Source organism: Fulmarus glacialis, unplaced genomic scaffold (genome assembly GCF_000690835.1).
Source record: "Fulmarus glacialis isolate BGI_N327 unplaced genomic scaffold, ASM69083v1 scaffold34166, whole genome shotgun sequence".
NCBI classification, from domain to species: domain Eukaryota; kingdom Metazoa; phylum Chordata; class Aves; order Procellariiformes; family Procellariidae; genus Fulmarus; species Fulmarus glacialis.
The window spans coordinates 14,959-33,362 of record NW_009216794.1 but is presented as its reverse complement, the minus strand read 5'-3'; the positions used below and the strand labels follow the sequence as shown (position 1 = coordinate 33,362).

The 18,404-nt window shown below is 34.7% G+C and overlaps 1 protein-coding gene across 1 annotated transcript; it reads right to left on the bottom strand.

The window, feature by feature from the left end:
• Positions 1-1,870: 1,870 nt before the first annotated feature.
• On the bottom strand, positions 1,871-17,794 carry ARL13B (ADP-ribosylation factor-like 13B). The gene is made up of 9 exons (XM_009579433.1): positions 17,712-17,794; positions 15,561-15,666; positions 12,060-12,262; positions 10,689-10,694; positions 9,535-9,625; positions 8,049-8,280; positions 7,452-7,568; positions 6,921-6,989; positions 1,871-1,947 (listed from the first exon to the last, which is right to left on the bottom strand). The coding sequence occupies exons 1-9, from the start codon at positions 17,792-17,794 to the stop codon at positions 1,871-1,873; spliced, it is 984 nt and encodes a 327-aa protein (XP_009577728.1).
• Between the last annotated feature and the right edge of the window lie 610 nt (positions 17,795-18,404).

Below are 18,404 nucleotides of genomic sequence, written 5' to 3'. Positions count from 1 at the left end.
TTCCATTAATTTATTTTAGATTAGTGTTAAAATAAAAGGGTAATACATTTTTAGAAACTGAAGCTGTAAAAAAATAAGCCTGCAAATTTAGAGCCTTTAAGCCAAAAAAAATTAAAGTGGTAACATAGTTAAAGATAGTAAGATTGAGATTGCACAAGTAAACTTTTATGCAACCCCCCCTCCACTTAATATTGTGTCTGTTCAAAGTAAAAATGACTAGATCCTGAGAATAATCAAACTGAACCATGTTAGACTATTAGAATACAACAAAAGTATTCTCATGCTGACAGTCACATACAAATTGTTTCATCCTTACACTAAACTAGCAAACTTGGAATATTCCTCTCCACCCATTCCAAACTTAATATTCTTAAGACTGATTTTTTTTCCCCCCACTCAAACTCTTTAAAAATCTTAGTTAATAATTTCATTTCGATTAATATGGTAGATGTTTATTTGTGTAACTCATTGCTGTAAGGGGTATATGGTAAAGATTTCTAATGTCAAAATGCTGAATATATACATTGCATTGTTCTAACAACTACTAAAATCTTTTGGTAATAACATGTTAAGGAGGACTGAGAGTGTAATAGAAAATCATCAAGTAATGCTTCTTCAAAAAACCTTTGAATGGGGGTTTCATCCTTGCTGTAACTAAGTGGCATAACGATATACCTTTACACAATATACCAATGGCTGTCTCCAGTGTAAGAGGAAGAACAGCATATACAGAACATTTAAATAGAAATATATCCAACTGTAACCCTTGTTGTTTATGTATCACTTGTATGTGATTTTTTTAATGTAAAATTAACAGATTACATAGAAATAATATAAAAGTCCTTAAAAATCTGGAGTTTCTTTTGTTTTCAAGATGGTATTTTAGTATTACCGAGATTAAAAAGTGCTGGAGCTTATATGCATACTGGTTGATTCAGTTTTCCATCAGAACTGATGACTGAATTAGTGCAAAACTTTCACTATGTGCAATTTTCTTGTATGAAGTAGTAGACAATATGATATTCAGCTCTGTTTTTCCAACTGTATTTTTTACCTATGCCAAATTCAGTTAACAAAACAAAAAACAACACATAAGAAAACTTTCAGACAATTCAAATAGCACAATTTTGTATAAAATGTATTTATCTTAAACTTTCTTTTCTACCTTCCTTCCCCATCAGATTGCCAGAAATACGAAATACACATCTGGTAATGTAATCCCTAATAAGAGGTATTGCTACTGTACGAGAAACGTAAGTGTCAAACATACTCTACTTGTATGCATTTGACTATCAGCTTTCTAATGCTTTCTACGTATCATTTTATTGGTAATAGGTATGCATGTCCACTCAAACTTTCAAAGAATTTTATAAAAAGTTAGAAAAATATACTCAGTATTTGTTGCATAACCTTCCTATATTCACTCTATCATACATGAATCTTACAAAATGCTTTAGAACCATTTATTATATGCAAAAATACCAACCACTGTGCAGCACCTGGAGAAAGGTCTTGGTGAGAACATACAATCCAGTATTATGTGATCTTGAAGGTATTTTTCTTCAGGTTTACAGGTATGTATTTTCACAAGTAAACCCAATAAATATTCAATACCATGTTCATATGAGCATCCATGACACATAGACCTTTCTTGATTTCATGCTAAATCCTGAAGAAGAGCTGGTGATGTGAAAAGTAAATGACCAAGTCTGATCAACTAAATACAATAGAATGAACTCCATGTTTAATCGTCACCAAGTTATTTTGCAACAAGCTGATAGACTGTCATTTAAAAAATTTTCCTTCAAGGGCAAAAAATGTTTCTGATATAAATTTTTATAATGTTTTTTAAATGCTATTTGTTATCCAGTTAAGCAATGACATCATGGGTATCACTGTTGGGTCTTTGGCGTATAGTCAGCGGGGGCAGAGGCTTTCCATAGAAATCTGCATAAGAAATGTCAGAGAAGAAAAACACATTAATCTGTTATTTACGATCTCCCTTGCTTAAAGGCTGTTTAAATAAGGTAAATTCTTGCTACCTTAATGAAAGCTAGGTAGCCTACAAGTTTAGAGCTAATTCCTAAAAGCAACTTTCAGACATAGTGCTAATTAATGTATGGAGGTGTATTGGCCAAAATAGGGTTTAATTACATTTTGTTATACATGCATCAGCATTTGCAAGATCAAGCCCAAAGTTAATCTGTAAACATCCCAAAAATAGGAAATGAGACATCCAAAGTGTACAAATAACAACTGAAAAAATGAAGTATCAAAATTTGAATGTTGCTGTAGTCAAGTCTGCATTGCAATGAAGTGTTAAGTGACAGTAATGCTATGCAGCATCCAAAATTTTGGGACCTTTTATGCATGGCATCTATCTTGAAAGCCATACTAACTTTCTAAAAGAACTACATTAAGAATTTTTACATAAAAGTGCAACATTTCCTTTTGTCAATAATGAGTTTAAAGCAGTAAAATTGTTCAAGACAAAGTTATTAGGTACATCAGAAGAGAATAACAAGTATTCTCAAACATTTGTAATGGATATAAAAGAAAAAAAACCATGCAGACTGGTACATGCAAAGTGTTTCACAAGCAAAATAATTAATGAAATATGTTAAGAGGAAACAGGTAGAAATCAAGAAAAAGTAAAAGCAGCTTTTTGAAGCATTCAAATCTCAATTTTGTTTATACAGACAACGTCCTCCCCAACAAAGCCTTGATGGCCTGCCAACACAAAATTCAGCTTTAATAAATCATAATTTTCCAAGAAAAATATATTCCACTTGTTCTACATATGCAATAACTTGGGTTAAAATTGCATTCCTGAGCTAAAATTAACAAAAGTTGGATTACGTTACTCTATGAATATGTTGTGTACATGTCTGTAGGATCAAGGTTTTAGTTATCCTTACATTTAATCAGTAAAATAATAACACTTTTATATTATTGTTGTAAATCCTTTGATTTTAATAGAGCTAATTCAGTGTTACAGCAGCATGTGAAAAACAACAAAACTGCAACAAATTATTATAGGGTAAATGAAAACCTGTATAATGGATGTTTTTATTAGTCAGTTTCTTGAGGTCTGGCAAACAACTTTAGGACTGGCAGGCAATTTTACCTCCTATAAGGAGAGAGGTTTATCATTCTTGACACTAAACAGACACTCATTACCTAGTGTTGTGCTAGAATCATTAGCATGACTGGAAAAACTGCAGTCTTTAGTGAAAATAAGTGTATAATTAAAGATTTATACAATTGACTCTACTGCCTGTTAACTCTGCCTAAACATCCACCATAATGTTCTCTGCTAAGAATGACACAAAAATGACTCATATATATACTAAATAGCCTGCTCGCTAGCACTTAAAATTTTCAGTTTGCACATTAAATCATTAAGACAGATTTATGTCTCTGAGAACACCTAGCATTAAAAACCAGACCTTTGGAGGTTGTTTCCAACCTCACACTACACTAACTTTTATGTATTTCAGCAGCAAGGTCTACCACATATCTGTGACACTTTCAAAAAAATCATTTTTAAGACAAAACCAAAGGAATAACTGCTACTCTAACTGACAAAGACCTGTACTAGAATGCATGGGAATACTGAGAAACACCTGTTCCTATGTTTTTCCGTGGACTAGCAGAAATCAACACTACAAAAAGTCATATCTGTTTTGAAGCTTAAGGGGGTTTCTTGACTTACATTGAGGAGCTATCAAATGTTTCATTGATACACTCTTGGACATAGGCTTCAGGAGTACTCCTGAAAATAACCTCTATGCATAACCAAGGCTCCTTAAACTTTTTTAAAGGAGACTGTTAAATACTTTTTTTCTTTCCTTGCTCTTATGGACACTAACAATTTTACCAGGAGTCCTGACAAAAGCATCTACTGGGCATCCTACTAGAATTGAGGTTTTACAGCCTGGTCTACGTGAAAGTAGGTGCTCATTTGCCCCATATACAGAGACTTTTCAGCCACTTGGCCAATAACAGTTTGTCAAAGCAAATTGTTCAACAGAATGCAGTACTGCTATAGAAAACATTGCACTTCAGAGAATGCAAAAAACCCACAGAAAAGAAAGTCTTACTAAAGTCCCAGCTAAAGGAAATTAAAAAAAAAAAAACCTACTTTGAGCTTTTACTGCGAATTATGCCTTCAAGACATTTATATCAATTAATCATGAAACCAATAAAGAAACCAGGCCTTTTTGTTTCACAAAGGTTGATTGGCTAAAAAACTTTTAAAACCACCTTTACAGTGAATTTTGGGCAAAGCTGGGGGGAAAAAAAATCAAAATTGACTTATTTCTTTGCTGAAGGGACAGCCAAAAAGAAGTTGGTTTTCAGAAAAATGCAATTCAGGGAATATTCTAAAAAATGGATCAAAGGTAGGCTCCACTGGTCTTAGAAAAACTCAAATGAGTTTCCAAGCAGGAGCAGGTTCTCTGTCTGCAAAATATGTAAAAACTCATTGAAAAACACTGTTGCGTGACAGAAAATGGGCAAGGACAGATGGCAAGCTAAAATCAGTGCAAGATGGACTTGGTAATGTTAGGTTAACAGTTGGACTCAATGACCTTAAGGGTCCTTTCCAACGTAAATGATTCTATGGATCTCAAATGGTCTGAGTAAAAAACCAACTGCTTTAAGCAAAATAAGTAATTGATGCTCTTTGATATCAGGACCTAAATAAAGGTTTGACAATGCTGGACCATGCATTTGAAGAGCTTTTTTCATTTACAAATAGTGCTTTCCTAATAGATGTTTTCTTGCTTTCTCAGGATTTTCTGTATCTGTGTGAATCTTTTGAGTGTCTCAAAATTCCTGGAAAAAACAAATCTCAGCACGTAATGTCTTGAATTCAGCTGCAAAGTTCTGAGCACTCCAAGTTTCCTGGGGGGTCAGTGGTTACACCTCTGGTCAAGAGATCGTTACCCTACCAACATCTTTTCCATTGTTAGATTCCAAAATACTTTAATTATTATCCTTATTTTACAAATGGACTGAATTAACACAGATCTCAGGTTACTAACTTACACACCTGTGAGTAGGGTACCTAGCTTAAGCATTTTTTTCCCTCTTTGCCCCACCCATGCTCTTGCCACAAAATGCAACACCTCCCTTAGGCACGGATAAAAATTCAGTATCACTCCTTCCCTTTCTTCCCCTCCCTACCTCTTCATCTGGCTTTTCTTTCTTGCCGCCTTCTCTCTATATGCCTTTAAAAAAAAGAGCAAGAGCAAGATGGTTTTATGATTAAGACTATAAATTACATTTTATGCACATGAATTACACTCCTGTGAAAATAAATATCTAGTTTTTAGAGATCTTAATTTCCCTTTAGGCATCTTTTGATTCTTTGGCAGAATCAGCTCCATGTTCTGTTGCTTCAGAACTTCAGCAGGTATGTCCACGTGGTGCTACACATCAAGTACTACATGATAGTAATACAATCAGTTCAACTCAAGGATCACTACAGCCACACTGAACTCCTTTCTCTGTAAGTTCCTCAATTAATGTTCTCTTTGTTCAATTTGTATAAGTGTTCCCATTGCTTTAGTCTGGTTATCCTCCTCTCATATTACTCCAGATGTCTCCATTTGGCTTTTCAAAATTTGAAAAACAAAAATGTAAGAAAAATGAAGAAATTATCATCTAAAACTGAGAAAAAGATGCCATATGGGCATATGAAAAACAGTCTTCCATGGTCTTCCAAAAATAGAAAACAGTCACTATTGAAGAGAGAAATCAAGTATCTGCCTATTACATCTTGACATTTCCAGTTATTAAACTTACTTCTCCTATCAGTTTGTGAACTTTCAGGGACACTGGCTCTTCAGGTAAAGCAGCAGATCCCAACCTTTATCACTGACACCTCTCCTTGCAAACCAATAACCTAGTTTTCAGTTGGAAGTCTCACTACTTCTGCAATCAAATTTATGTTGGGCTTTTCATCATAGCTAGGATTGCAGTCCCTCATTTGGAGTTGCTACCATAATGGACTTAATTCAGAGATGCCCACTTCCTTAGCTTTCCTTCTCACAAGAAAACACCCCCAAATCAATAACAAAAATCTTACAGACTATGCTTTTAAAACCATATGGAAACAGTCTAAAATTTCTTCTATCCATCCACTGCTAGTATCTCAAGAGGTAACACAAGGAGTCAGCTTACACACAGCAAATTCATCTGGAGGTGGGCTATGGTTCACAGAACTACAGAAATACATGGGGCCCATTTGGGTTCAGTATTGTGAAGCGATTAGCACTTCCAGATCAGATCATAAGATCAGTGTGGAAACGAACAGGCAGCTTAGTGCAGAATCAGCCTGGATGTGGAAGAGCCACTATGGATCCCAAATTAACAAGCCCTGCTGGATCTCTGCAGTCCTGCTTAAGTATTTCTGAAGTATCCTCTCTGCTGAGTACCTCAGACTTCTTCCAGTATCCAGGTAACCCAACTGCTGTCCCCATTGCATCAGATAATGATGAACTGTCTACATACGGAGGACAACGGCAATATACTTTGCAACTTTTATTTTGAATGCAGTATGTGTTTGGACACTTAAAGTAACTGGTCCTGTTACTCTTTGTTATATGGCACATTATAATATTTAGGTGCATGCTGCTGTGCCAATAACTTCAGATCATTAATAGCTTCTGATATCCCATGCCACTTTAAACTTCATAAGGGAATCTAAGAAAACTTACTCTTTTTGGTAAAAAAAGAAATAAGACTTGAAAAATCAAAAAGATGCTTTCTGCTAAGCAAAAGGGTTAGCTTTTGGTCAATGAAAATTGGCATTATGAAATTAAAAAAAGATGAAGAATGAAATTAATGTAGAAGTGAATAAACAATGGAGAATGCTTTAAAAAAAGTGCAAAACCCAAAATATTTTCAATTACCAGCATGATGTGTTTCACCAAGAGGCTCAAGTTTTCGAAGTCTATTAAGTTTGGGAGTTCCCCAGCCAACTAAAGGAAAACAAAGACAGTCAAAACACACCACGACTGCACTCGATTCTGATGAAATGTATGGAAGCCAGTTCTCTTTGGGAGAAATCAAAGCATTTAGAAATGCCAAAAGTATGTAATATATTGTATATATGGTGAATAATGAGGAAATACTTTAAAAATAAACCGATTTACCCTTAAAAATACTGATATTTTTAATCACTTTTTCATTAGTGAGCAGTCAAGTTTCTGACTCTCTTTTGTGAAAATAATAACATCTTCCCCCATGGAATAGATCAAATCAATACTGCTGAAAGTTCATACCATGAAGTGGGAAACTGCATCAAAGATTTCCTAGAAAGTAAGGTTTAGTAGCATATCTCTGTATGAAGACCGTTCCAGTTTCATCATTCACAAATGAATATTTTAAAGGATTAATAACCACAAATTGAGACATCGATTATTGTTTGTTAGTACACTTACCTGGTGGAAGTGCTGGTGGTGGTGTAGGATTTTTGGGAACAGTGTCCTCTGCATTAATAGGTTCTACTCTGTGGCCCCTTTTTAATTTTGGTTTTTTATTTTTTTTCTTACTGTTATCTACACCAAACAGAAATAAAGCATTACGTATCATACAGTTATATTCAGAGACTCTCTTAGATCATCTTTTAATACAGTTGTTGGGGTGAGATACATCCACGTTTTCAGTCCAAACTTAAACACAAAATTATGTGAAATGTAAAATTTACACAACATTTTGCTATAGAAAATAAACTGTAAGCATAAAATATATGCAAACTCTATGTTTTAATAAAGAAATTCAACTTAGCTTGGTACTGATGGAAAGTGGACCACGTATTTGATTATGATAAAAATGAACCTAGTTTCAGATATAGTATCAGTCACACCAACAAACATGCACTTTTTCGAGCGCATTTTCCAATACAATAACCTAATGGTACATTTTTATGTTTTCAATAGATTAAATTGACGTGTGGTATCATGAAAAATAATACAGACGGAGGGAAGAACTATGTGAAAAATAACATTAAATGACACATTAAAAGGAAGCAGTTTTACCTGAGTCAAGGCATTCAGAGGCTTGCTGCTCATTTTCTTCTTCATGCTGCAAAAGCTGTGTAGTTGTAGAACTGCATGTTTCTAGTCTACTATCATTTGTATTTTGGCTACTGGTACTTGATAAGTGCTGGGCATCGATTTGTTCCTGCTCTGTTTGTGATTTCAAGACAATCGTAGCCTTTTCTGTCTCCAGCCTTTGCCGCTTCTTTTCCTTTTCAATTTGTTTTTCATTCTAACAAAAAGTGTAAGATTCTTTTTTAACAACTTCTAATGCTGTAAACTGACTAATAAGACAGGAAGGTTATTTTAAAAATCAAAATTTTCCTAAAATATTTTTCTGTCCCACATCTAGCATGGAAAATATTTTCAAATAGGTGAAGAAATTAAATTTCCAATATCCTGTCCAGAGGAAAGGGAAGAAAAAAAAACCCCACCACCAAAGGGATTAACAGCAAAAGAAATGCTCTTTAGATTTATAGCCTGTTTTCTTGCTTTATTTTTGGCATATGAAAAAAAAAAAAGCGCTAGCTATTTAAACAACATCAACAGTCCTGAGCAAAAGGTTAGAAAATTCCTAATTTCTTCTTTTGTTTTTTTTTTAATGTTTTAGTTAAAACAAAATACACATGCACAGAGTTTAAGTATCTGGTAAGTGCTACCATGATTTGATAAATACCAATTGTGTCATACAGACTCAATGATAGGCTGTTTCACAGGTTCTGTATCACTTAATCACCGTCTCTGCAATACTCGTAGCTATACCCTTCTCTTCTTACTCCGTATGTTATTATAAAGCATATTATTGTGCATGTAGCTGACTTTACAAGATATATGGATATGGGCGCTTTTGTCCTGGCGAGAAGCAAATGTTTGAATTACTTACTGGAAAAGTCTCTGAGAGTTTATGTGTTTCTTGAGATTATGTTATCTCAAGTCAACTGAATAAAAAAATATGGTACAATAAATAAGAACTACCCGAACTTAGAAACACAGGTTAAGGAAACTTTATATATTAATATGCTTTTCATATTTCAAAGCTAAGAAAACTTCTCAATTGTCTCAGTTTTCAACAAAAAACAGGTTATGGTCAGAAATCTAAGTAGTCAAAGTAGTCAGGGAGATTTTATGACTCTCTACATCACTAAAACACTTTACAAGAAACTAATAGACCTTGAATATTTTCCACTCCTGAATATCCAATAGTTTAATTATGAAATGTGTTCAGTCATCTTGTTTACAATACCTTTAGTTACTGTGTCTACAAAACTTTTTGTCCCTGAATCGGTAATAGGGGATTTTCTTAACATGAAAGCATTGATTCAATGCACGCGAAACAATACTGCCAAGATTAAAAAAAAATAAATAAAATAATGCTGTGTATACAGACTTAGAAAAATTCTTTTAAATGAACTATTTTTCTCATTACCTCTCAGACATGTGTTAGTAGTAGGTCTAAAACGATCCAGATTTCCACATATTCTCATACCTCAGATATTACAGCAGATATAGGCTGGAAGGGGTTTTCAGCGTTCCCAGGCTCAGGGTCTTCCTCATCAGGTATACTTCTTCCTTCTTCTCTTTTTTTCCCTTTGTTGTTGTTGTTGGGTTTATGTTGTTGTTGTTTTAGTGTTTTTGGGGTTTGTTGGGTTTTTTTTGGGGGGAGGGGGGGAAGGAAGGAGGAGAAAGAGGGGGGGATGAACAAAGAATTATGAAGAAGCCAAGCCGTAAATTTTACATACTAGAGAACACTTATTAGGTCATCTAACTCATCCTCCAATTTATGGCAGCTGATTTTGCAATATGCTTCTGTATTTTGAAAAACATTCTACAGAAATCACAATGATAGGCTAACATCAATAAAGCACAAGTATATATTATGGCAGAGGTAGAAACACATGCTGCTATGTGCCTGAATGTTCAATCAGCACTTCAGGAAGTAGAAGCAGTTTCTGAGGACAGGATATGTGACAGAATACAGCTATAACTGGAAGGTTTTGATTTTTCAACAGTATGCTGAAATTTTCATGCTGAAATTTTCACACTGCTAATCTGTTATAACAATTGTTTCAAGGTATTCTATCGTTTAAAAAAAAAAAAACAAACTATGTGGTGGGAAACCAGACTATCTAAAACCTATTCTTCTATTTTTAATACACCTCCATTTCTCATAATTCTAGGTTTTTCTTAATTCTTAATTTCTCATAATTCTAGGTTCTTCTTAATATACATAAGGGAGAACTGGTGCCAGACTGTTGAGTTTATGTAGTAACAGTTAGGGAACCATATTTACTTCAACTAGACTCAGGAAAGTTCAGAAAGACACATACTGCTCAGTATACTGTTGTTGCACCAGCATGACTTATTTTTTATGTACCGGATCTCTATGTAGGAAATATTAAATTATTATGTATTAAATAATATATCATTTGTTCATCAAATACTTTTCATCAATCAATCTGATGGTACTTGCACATAGAAAGTCACTGTTACACCTACTTTGCAGCTGCAAGTACTGAGAGAGGATGTAACCCCGTTGTTCAGAGGCACAGATGGGAATGAAAAGGAGGTCACCGATCTACCTATGAAACCATACTACTTGGAAAGAATGCCCAGTGCTATGTTAAAACTTATTGGCGCTACCTCTCCCTCTGGTTTTCCGTTTGGAACAAGACGATTGCTACTAACATATTGTGGAGGAAATGCACTTTGAAAAAACATTCAGGGAAGCAAATCTGAACAAAAAGCAGTCTGGGGAATTATTAAAACACAGAATGAAACAGAATTACACTTGAATTGAGATTAACCTGTTTCTTACAGTAAGAAATCGATTTGATGCAAAACAGCAAAATGAGTTAATGCCATCTCTTATATCTGAGACAAGCCCTCACCTACAGGTAAAACCAGCAGAAGTTACTAGTTAGTTTTCCTCTAAGACACAAGTAGTTTAGCAAAACTGTAATCCAATTCAGACCCAACCAATTCTTCCAGTGAACAAATGCAATCAAGATCACTGAGCGGGAACAGGATATATGGAAAATGCCCATATCATCAGACAATCTCTTTGAGACATGTTTCAAAGCCAGTTCTCCTCGCTACACCTCTCAAGATGGCATAAACCCAACATAATCCAACATGGTCAGAGGGTTTTGTCTATGCAGAGACATCTGGCAGACTAACAGTGTATGAATTTTTTTATAAGTTTGTGAAATATGTATGAAGACCGTGTCAAATTCCAGGTGTTTAAAATGTGCTTAAGTGATTTACTTGCTGAAGTAAACCAAATCAGCAAGAGTACAAGCCAAGACACTTCACAGTAGTTTCACAGTTACTTCTCACAGTAACTGAGACTCGCAAAACTCTGCATATATAGGGCAGACAGGGGTGCTCAGCGGATTTTTTAAGAATGCCCCAGTGAAATGATTTACATCAGTCCCTAACAGGAACCATGGTGGGCTGCTGATGACCACACAGGGCTTTGAAGGGAAGTAATAAATCACTTGTCCTGCTTCCCCTCCCTGCATCATATTAAGTCTCTCCATGCCTCACCTGCTGGATATCCTGAAGTTTATTAAGCATAGTGTTGAATCAAGTTTCACATCTAATCTTCAATATTCACATATGGGTTACAAAGTCTAACTTAAGTTAATAGAAGTTTATTTTAGAACACACTTGAAGGTGACAAGATTAAATGAGAGGATTTATTTTTTAGGTTAGCCTCCTGTGAAATTATATTAGCAAGGCCAAATTTATTCCACAACTACCTTGCAATTCTCATTCACAGTACATTTCTAGCACAGAGTGAATAAAATAAAGGGGATGAACCAGGCAAAAACTTGTAGGTCTTAAAGAAAGGCTCTATCATTCAGGTCCATACTTTTAATATGGAGACTCTTGGCTTGCAAGCTTTAAATTCTTGATAGCTTGGTTCCCATAAGGTCTACGTACAGGAATGAATCAAGTATTTTAGAGAAAGGGAGGAAGGGGAGCTAGGAGAAACTACAGAGAGAATACCTTTCTTCTCGTATCCTTCTCACTCGCTCAGCTCGTTCTAGTTTCTTTTGTTCTTCATATGCTTTTTGTTCTGTAGTGTCTCTTTGGATGCGCTCATTTAAGGCATCAAAATCTTTTGCTATAATACGTAGAAGCCAATATAAGCCCTTTTTTATTGATTTATCAATTTTTTTCCCACAGCCCATGATAGCTGAGCAAGGTTCCTGTAAATATAAGGAGAAGGAGGGGAAAATTATTTGCAGTTCAGATCACATTCCTTGACTGAAACAAGAAATCAGCCAAACAATTGCTGTTTACTGTGAACCTTGCAAAACACTGAGAAGTATGGGAAATAAATTTGCATTTAGGTATTCTATGAATTTAGGTCCTTTTTTTGCCAAGATACAAATCACATTAGTTCTACCAAATTCCATTATTTCCAGTCCCATTTCAAAAATACTAGAATCCTACACAGAAAAACATGTTTGCATGGCTATCTCTAGACATATATATACACCTGTTACATATACACACAGCTGTTACATATACACCTGCTATGAGTATATATGTATATTTACACACCTGTTTCTATACACATCCATATCTATGCATCTATATAGAAATATAATTTATCAACCCCGAATATGTATGTTCTGTTTTGCTGCTGGTTTATAAATAGTCCATGTTATATTTATCTAGTAAAATAGAAAAAATGAGATGTAAGAGAATCAGCTTAACTTCAGTTCATGAAAGACATGTTCAACTTGTTCATAAGCACCTAGGGGATAAATAAAATGAAGTGTGAATTTGTCAGAAAAACTGTCAAACCAATTCAATTTTTTAGATCAGAATGGGTATTGTGGACAGGGGTGAAGCAAAATATTATGCATCTTGATTGGAGTAAAACTTTTGTCATGATATTCTCATCAGCAAGAAAGAGAAACATGATCTAGGCAAATCTACTGGAAGATGGGTGCAAAAGCCATTGCTAAATTAGTCTGGAACACTTTGTCTAGCTCGGATGCAACATTTCAAGGAAGTGGATTGACTGGAGGGAATCAAGAGGAGCAAAGTGAGAAAAATCAGACAAAATTGGTTATGAAAACACATCTGGTAAGAAAATATTGAAGGAACAGGAGTCTCTTGAGATGAAACAGCTTCAAAGAGATATGATAATAGCCTTCAAAAACACAAGGCATAACTTCAAATAGGAAAAGAATAATTTGCTCTTCATGTCCATTGTCAGGAGGACAAGTATAATGGGCTTTAATTGGAACAAAAGAGATATGGCTTGATTCTAGCTTAGAACATGGAAAAGGACTAGATGACCTCTCAAGATCTCTTCAGAACTATTTTCCAGAATGTTTTGGAGCACTGTTTGGGTCTTTTAAACTGTTCTCTGAATAATAATTGAATAGATCCAGCTATGTATTTGACACGAAGAAATGATAATTCACACTGATTGTGTTCAGGATTTGTGTTCATGAATGAAGGAAGATTAAAAAAGACTAACTTTCCAATGTCAACACCTAAAAAATTCTCTGTATTATCTCTTCATTTGACAAGCATTTAAATGGCACCATAGTCAGATATGGTATATACAATTTACAACAGAAAAAAAAAATTCTGACCAGTTATGTTCCCCCAGAGTGCCAAACCTAATTTGCATTTTAATACATTCCTACTTTGTCTAAATTAAGGTTCAAATATGAGTGCTGTTCACTACGGAACATTACAATACTCTCTAGCAGAACCTCATCAGGGAGAAGATGTATAGGCAATAATACCTTGTTTCTCTGAGAAAACTAAGATAAAACAATAGACAGCACTGGGGCAATTTTCTTCTTGGTTTGCACCAAGATTATTATTGCTGTAATTCAGTTATAAAATACAGAAATTTAGAAATATAGAATATACAGACATATTAAAAAAGAAAAAGAGGAAGGTCATTCTCACTGACACTGTGTGACAGTGAGACAAATGACTCCTTCCTTTGCTTTAATGTTTTGTGGGGAAATTTAAAGATCCAGAAGAAAACTAATTAAAAGAGTAAGAACAAATAAAAGGTTTTTTGGTCCTTGCCTAATGTTATTTAAATCTTGTTTCACAACGCTCCTGTTTAAATTCACCCCATGAGTCATCATGTAGAAGTAACTTGGGACCATGTTTACCTTTAATGAGCCTAGTAAAGAAGCTGTCCATTTGTGTATGTAAGACACTCAGCTGCTTTCAGCTAAAATGACTCAGAGTATGTGATCTAGTTTCTTTGCTAATTACACCCAAGATATAAATGGAGAACAAGAACAGCATTTTACTCGAACATGTCATAAATTAAGTAATTCTAAAGTATTGGAAAAATACACTAGTCTTTTATATTGATAATGTTTTGCAAGAAAATATTTTTGTCATAGAAGTCCCTTGGGAAAAAAACAGCAAACTTGCAATTTTTATTTTTATGATTGCTACACATGCATAGTGCAAAGTCCACTGACTGAAGAAAAGCACTCAAAGAGTCATGACATAATGAACATAGCTATGCCCTGCTATAACTCAGCTTTCTAGAGAAAATAATAGCAATATTTATCACCCTATGAATTTTGCAACTCTCCCTAGGGAATTAAAAGTCTTTTTTAAATTTTAAAACCCAAATACCAGCTGGAATGGTTTTGCAAAATTGCCTCCTAATTTTGGTTAATAACAGCATAACTCTCATTATCTTTTAAAATGTTTCTTACTGCAATTAGAAAAAGATTATAAAAGTAAAACCCACAAATAGTTAGCTAAAACAGGTTGATTAAAACAAAGGCTTAAGAAAACTTCAGGGACTACTGATTTGGATAAATTATCTGAAATACTGACCAATATTAAGTAGCTTTCATACAGATTTCTGGTTTTGGCTCCCCCCTGCCTTTTTTTATGATTTTTTTTTTTTTTTTTTAAAAAACATGACTGTGAATACTACATCTGAAATGTAGTTGTTTTAAGACAAATATTAACTAGCAACTAGCTCTAACAGTGTACTTTGGTGACTACTGTGCTGGGAATTAGACGCCCTAGGAATTAGATTAAGTTCTTACTGTTTGCCAGATGGTGACTCAGACTAAATGATGGTTTTAGCTATGGACAGAAATGAGACAAACATCATATCCGAACAGCGATCCTTCCTCAATGTCAACGCAGGCAAATTCCATTTCCTGCTTCTTTTTAAAAAGGTGGAATACAAAACTTGCTGTCCAATTAAACAAGTTTTAAACCACATCAGTAACTAATTATTCTTACATGGTTTCAGAATGGACCAGCAGGTACACTTTGAGGATCCTTGTTACAAAGACTTTTTCAACAGATCCAGAAGCAGAACATCAAGGTGAACAGTAGAATTGCTTGCAGAACAGATACATGTACTGTAACTTTGCTGGGATTGCAGGGTTTTAGTTTCAGTTTTACGCCATGTGGCACAATCTCCTACCTTATTGCAAGCTTTACATATATATTAGAAAATGAAGCATCTTAAAATACACTTACAATTTGACATAGACACTTGTGTTCGTTGACAAGCTTTTCCAGAGATAAGGACTCAATTATATCTGCTTCCGAAAGAGCTCCTTCTCTGTCCTGCTTATTTGCCAGCCTAAAGAAAAGATCAAAAGAAACACTTAGCACCCTGACACAAGAGAGATTCTCAGATCTCCAAAAGATAAACTCCAAAAGATAAACGTCTTAAGTCTTTGGGGGAGTGTTTTCTTGATCAGATTTGTCTTCCATATACTCTGTAACTGTATCCAACACTACAGCCAATAATGTGTGTTTTTTAAAAGGCACAAAACAGATCTGATTTACCACCCAAAGAATGTTATTCATTATTTCACACTTTAACATAGACATACACCCTGAAGCAGAGGCTTCAGGTGTTATGTTCCTTTCAACACTGTTATCAATAACTTCTACAAAGATAAGAGGGCTGTCCAGAATTATAAACATCCCAAAAGCTTAAGTTCTTCACCTCAGCAAACTCCTGGTGATACCATGTTCTAACCACAGAAATGAAAGTTACTTCCTTTTATCAAGATTAATTTTTTAATGTTTCACTGAGAACTCCTCTATATATATGAAATGAAACTGGAAAAGCTTCCAATCTAAAGCCCTAAAAGGTACATCACAAACTATATGTAAGAAAAAGCAAGGGTAACTGCCAAAACCTGTATGGAACCACCTCTCACAGAAAGGCAAAATCTTTTCCCTTACCGGGATTTCTCTCAGCTATCCAAGTAATGATTTTCATGAAACTCACAGGACTTGACTATCTTTGAGACCCCAACTTCTTGATTAAAATGGATTTAAATCGGTCAGCATCCAAGAAGGTAGGATGGATTAACAAGGTAAGTTTATCTAAGTATTTAGGAATGCGTTAGCCAAGCAGATGTATTCCCTAAGAAGAAATTTTAAAAAGTAAACTTGCAGTCATGTTGATCAATGATTTTCTGAGTTCACTTACAAGCAAATTTTAATAACAAATGGAGAAATTTAGATAGAAATCCAAAATATATATTTTGAACAGACAAACCAAAATGACAAAAAGAAACACATAGGAAATCATTTGTGTTTCTTGACGGTCTGAGAGTTTTATAAGGAATGAACAAAACTTCACAAAAGAGGTCAAGTCAAAAAAGAGTTGTTCCCATCTTTCATAAAAACTGTTTGTGACAATAGGATATATAGTCTTTCCTCTCCCATTAACTGCTTTTAATTAAAAGCTAGTATGGTAAAACTCTAGGAACTATGAAAAAATATTAAATAATATTTTACGAGCAATAGACTACTCCTGTTCAAAGTTACTATTTTTCAGCATGAAAACTGATACCGTTTGCTTTGAACCAGTGTAGACCATTTTGGAATATAAGCATACAATGCAATCTTATCTTGCACTTTCTACAACAATAATAATCCAAGCTAAGTGCAAAAGCTGCAAAGAGGAGTATTGCATAGCATTAGGGAATCTGAAAACTGCACTTGCCTTTCTCTAATAAGGGAATTCCACTAAAATAATGTTGTTCTGAAATTTAACAACCCTTCCATTACATGAGAACTCTGATTCAACTTTCTGGATAAAATCACAAATATTTGGCTTCCATGAATGCAACGGCAGATGGCTTTGGAGCCAGACATCATAGCCTTTCTTCTGAAATAAATCTCAAATCATCACCATTAACTCAAATGGCTTTTAGGAAATGTTAGGCCAAAGCTTGCACTTTGGATTTATCATACTCCTTGCTGGGAAGGAACAATGGTAAGAATTCACTCCGTAGTTAGCAGAACTTGTCAGCACTTCAGTTTGATCTAAGATCTTATTCCTTCCTATTTTCCAGAATCGCAGTATGAGAACCTCAATTCTTAACTATTTTACTCCCAAGAGAGTTTTTAGCTTCAAAGAGGCATTAAAAAAAAAAAGCTGTGCTGCATCTACAGCTGAAAAAAACATTCCTTGTCACCGTTAACCTCATGCACTATGATTCATTACCTAATCTTTCTTTTCAAGAAGAGTTTATGAAGGAGACCATAGAAAGACAGCTTCTTAAATGTCCATTCTCTCTCAGTCTTCATCAGTCTTAACTATTCGTGGTCCAAAAGGTTCACTTATGTATCATCATCTTGGGGATAAAAATCCCCACATCTTACTGATAATCAAAACCTTGCTGACTTGCCTGCAGTGCTAGAAAGAGCGTAAGGCTCTCCTCCCCATGCCTCCTTTGATAATCCATTCCCGCTTTTGAACAAAATGAGTACTTCTACAGTACTTTGTATGATTTAGTACAGAGATTCCCTAACTGTTGTTCAATGCATATACAGAACATATGACATTTTCGATATGCTTATGATACTCTGGCACTATTCCTTCTCACCAACCAACTAGAACAAGTAATGTCCTCTCAGTATTTATCTACGAAATAAGGCCAAAGCTAAACCAGGGAAAAACTGAAATGAAATTCAAGAAAGCTATGCAAAGTAATTAAAAGATTGGAAACTACTATCTCGACTTTTTTTTTTCCCCCACATAACCTATCTTTGTTACAGTCTGAAAATCCTACTGCACTGCCCCTTAGTCTCAAAAAGCATCCCTCAGCAGTGCTGTCAATTCATCTAGATCTAATTGAAGAAAGTATTTCTGAACACAGAGTTTGTTGCCACAGCCTATTCCTTTTTCACCTGAAGATTAAATAACTGCACTATTTACTATGTTATTGGACTGCACATTCTACAAGCACAGCTGAAGCAGAATGAAATGTTGGTGAGCTGCATAGCTCAGTGTGAGTGTGACACTAACATCCTATAACTTGCAGTAGCTGCTGATTTTTAACCTCTAATACCTTG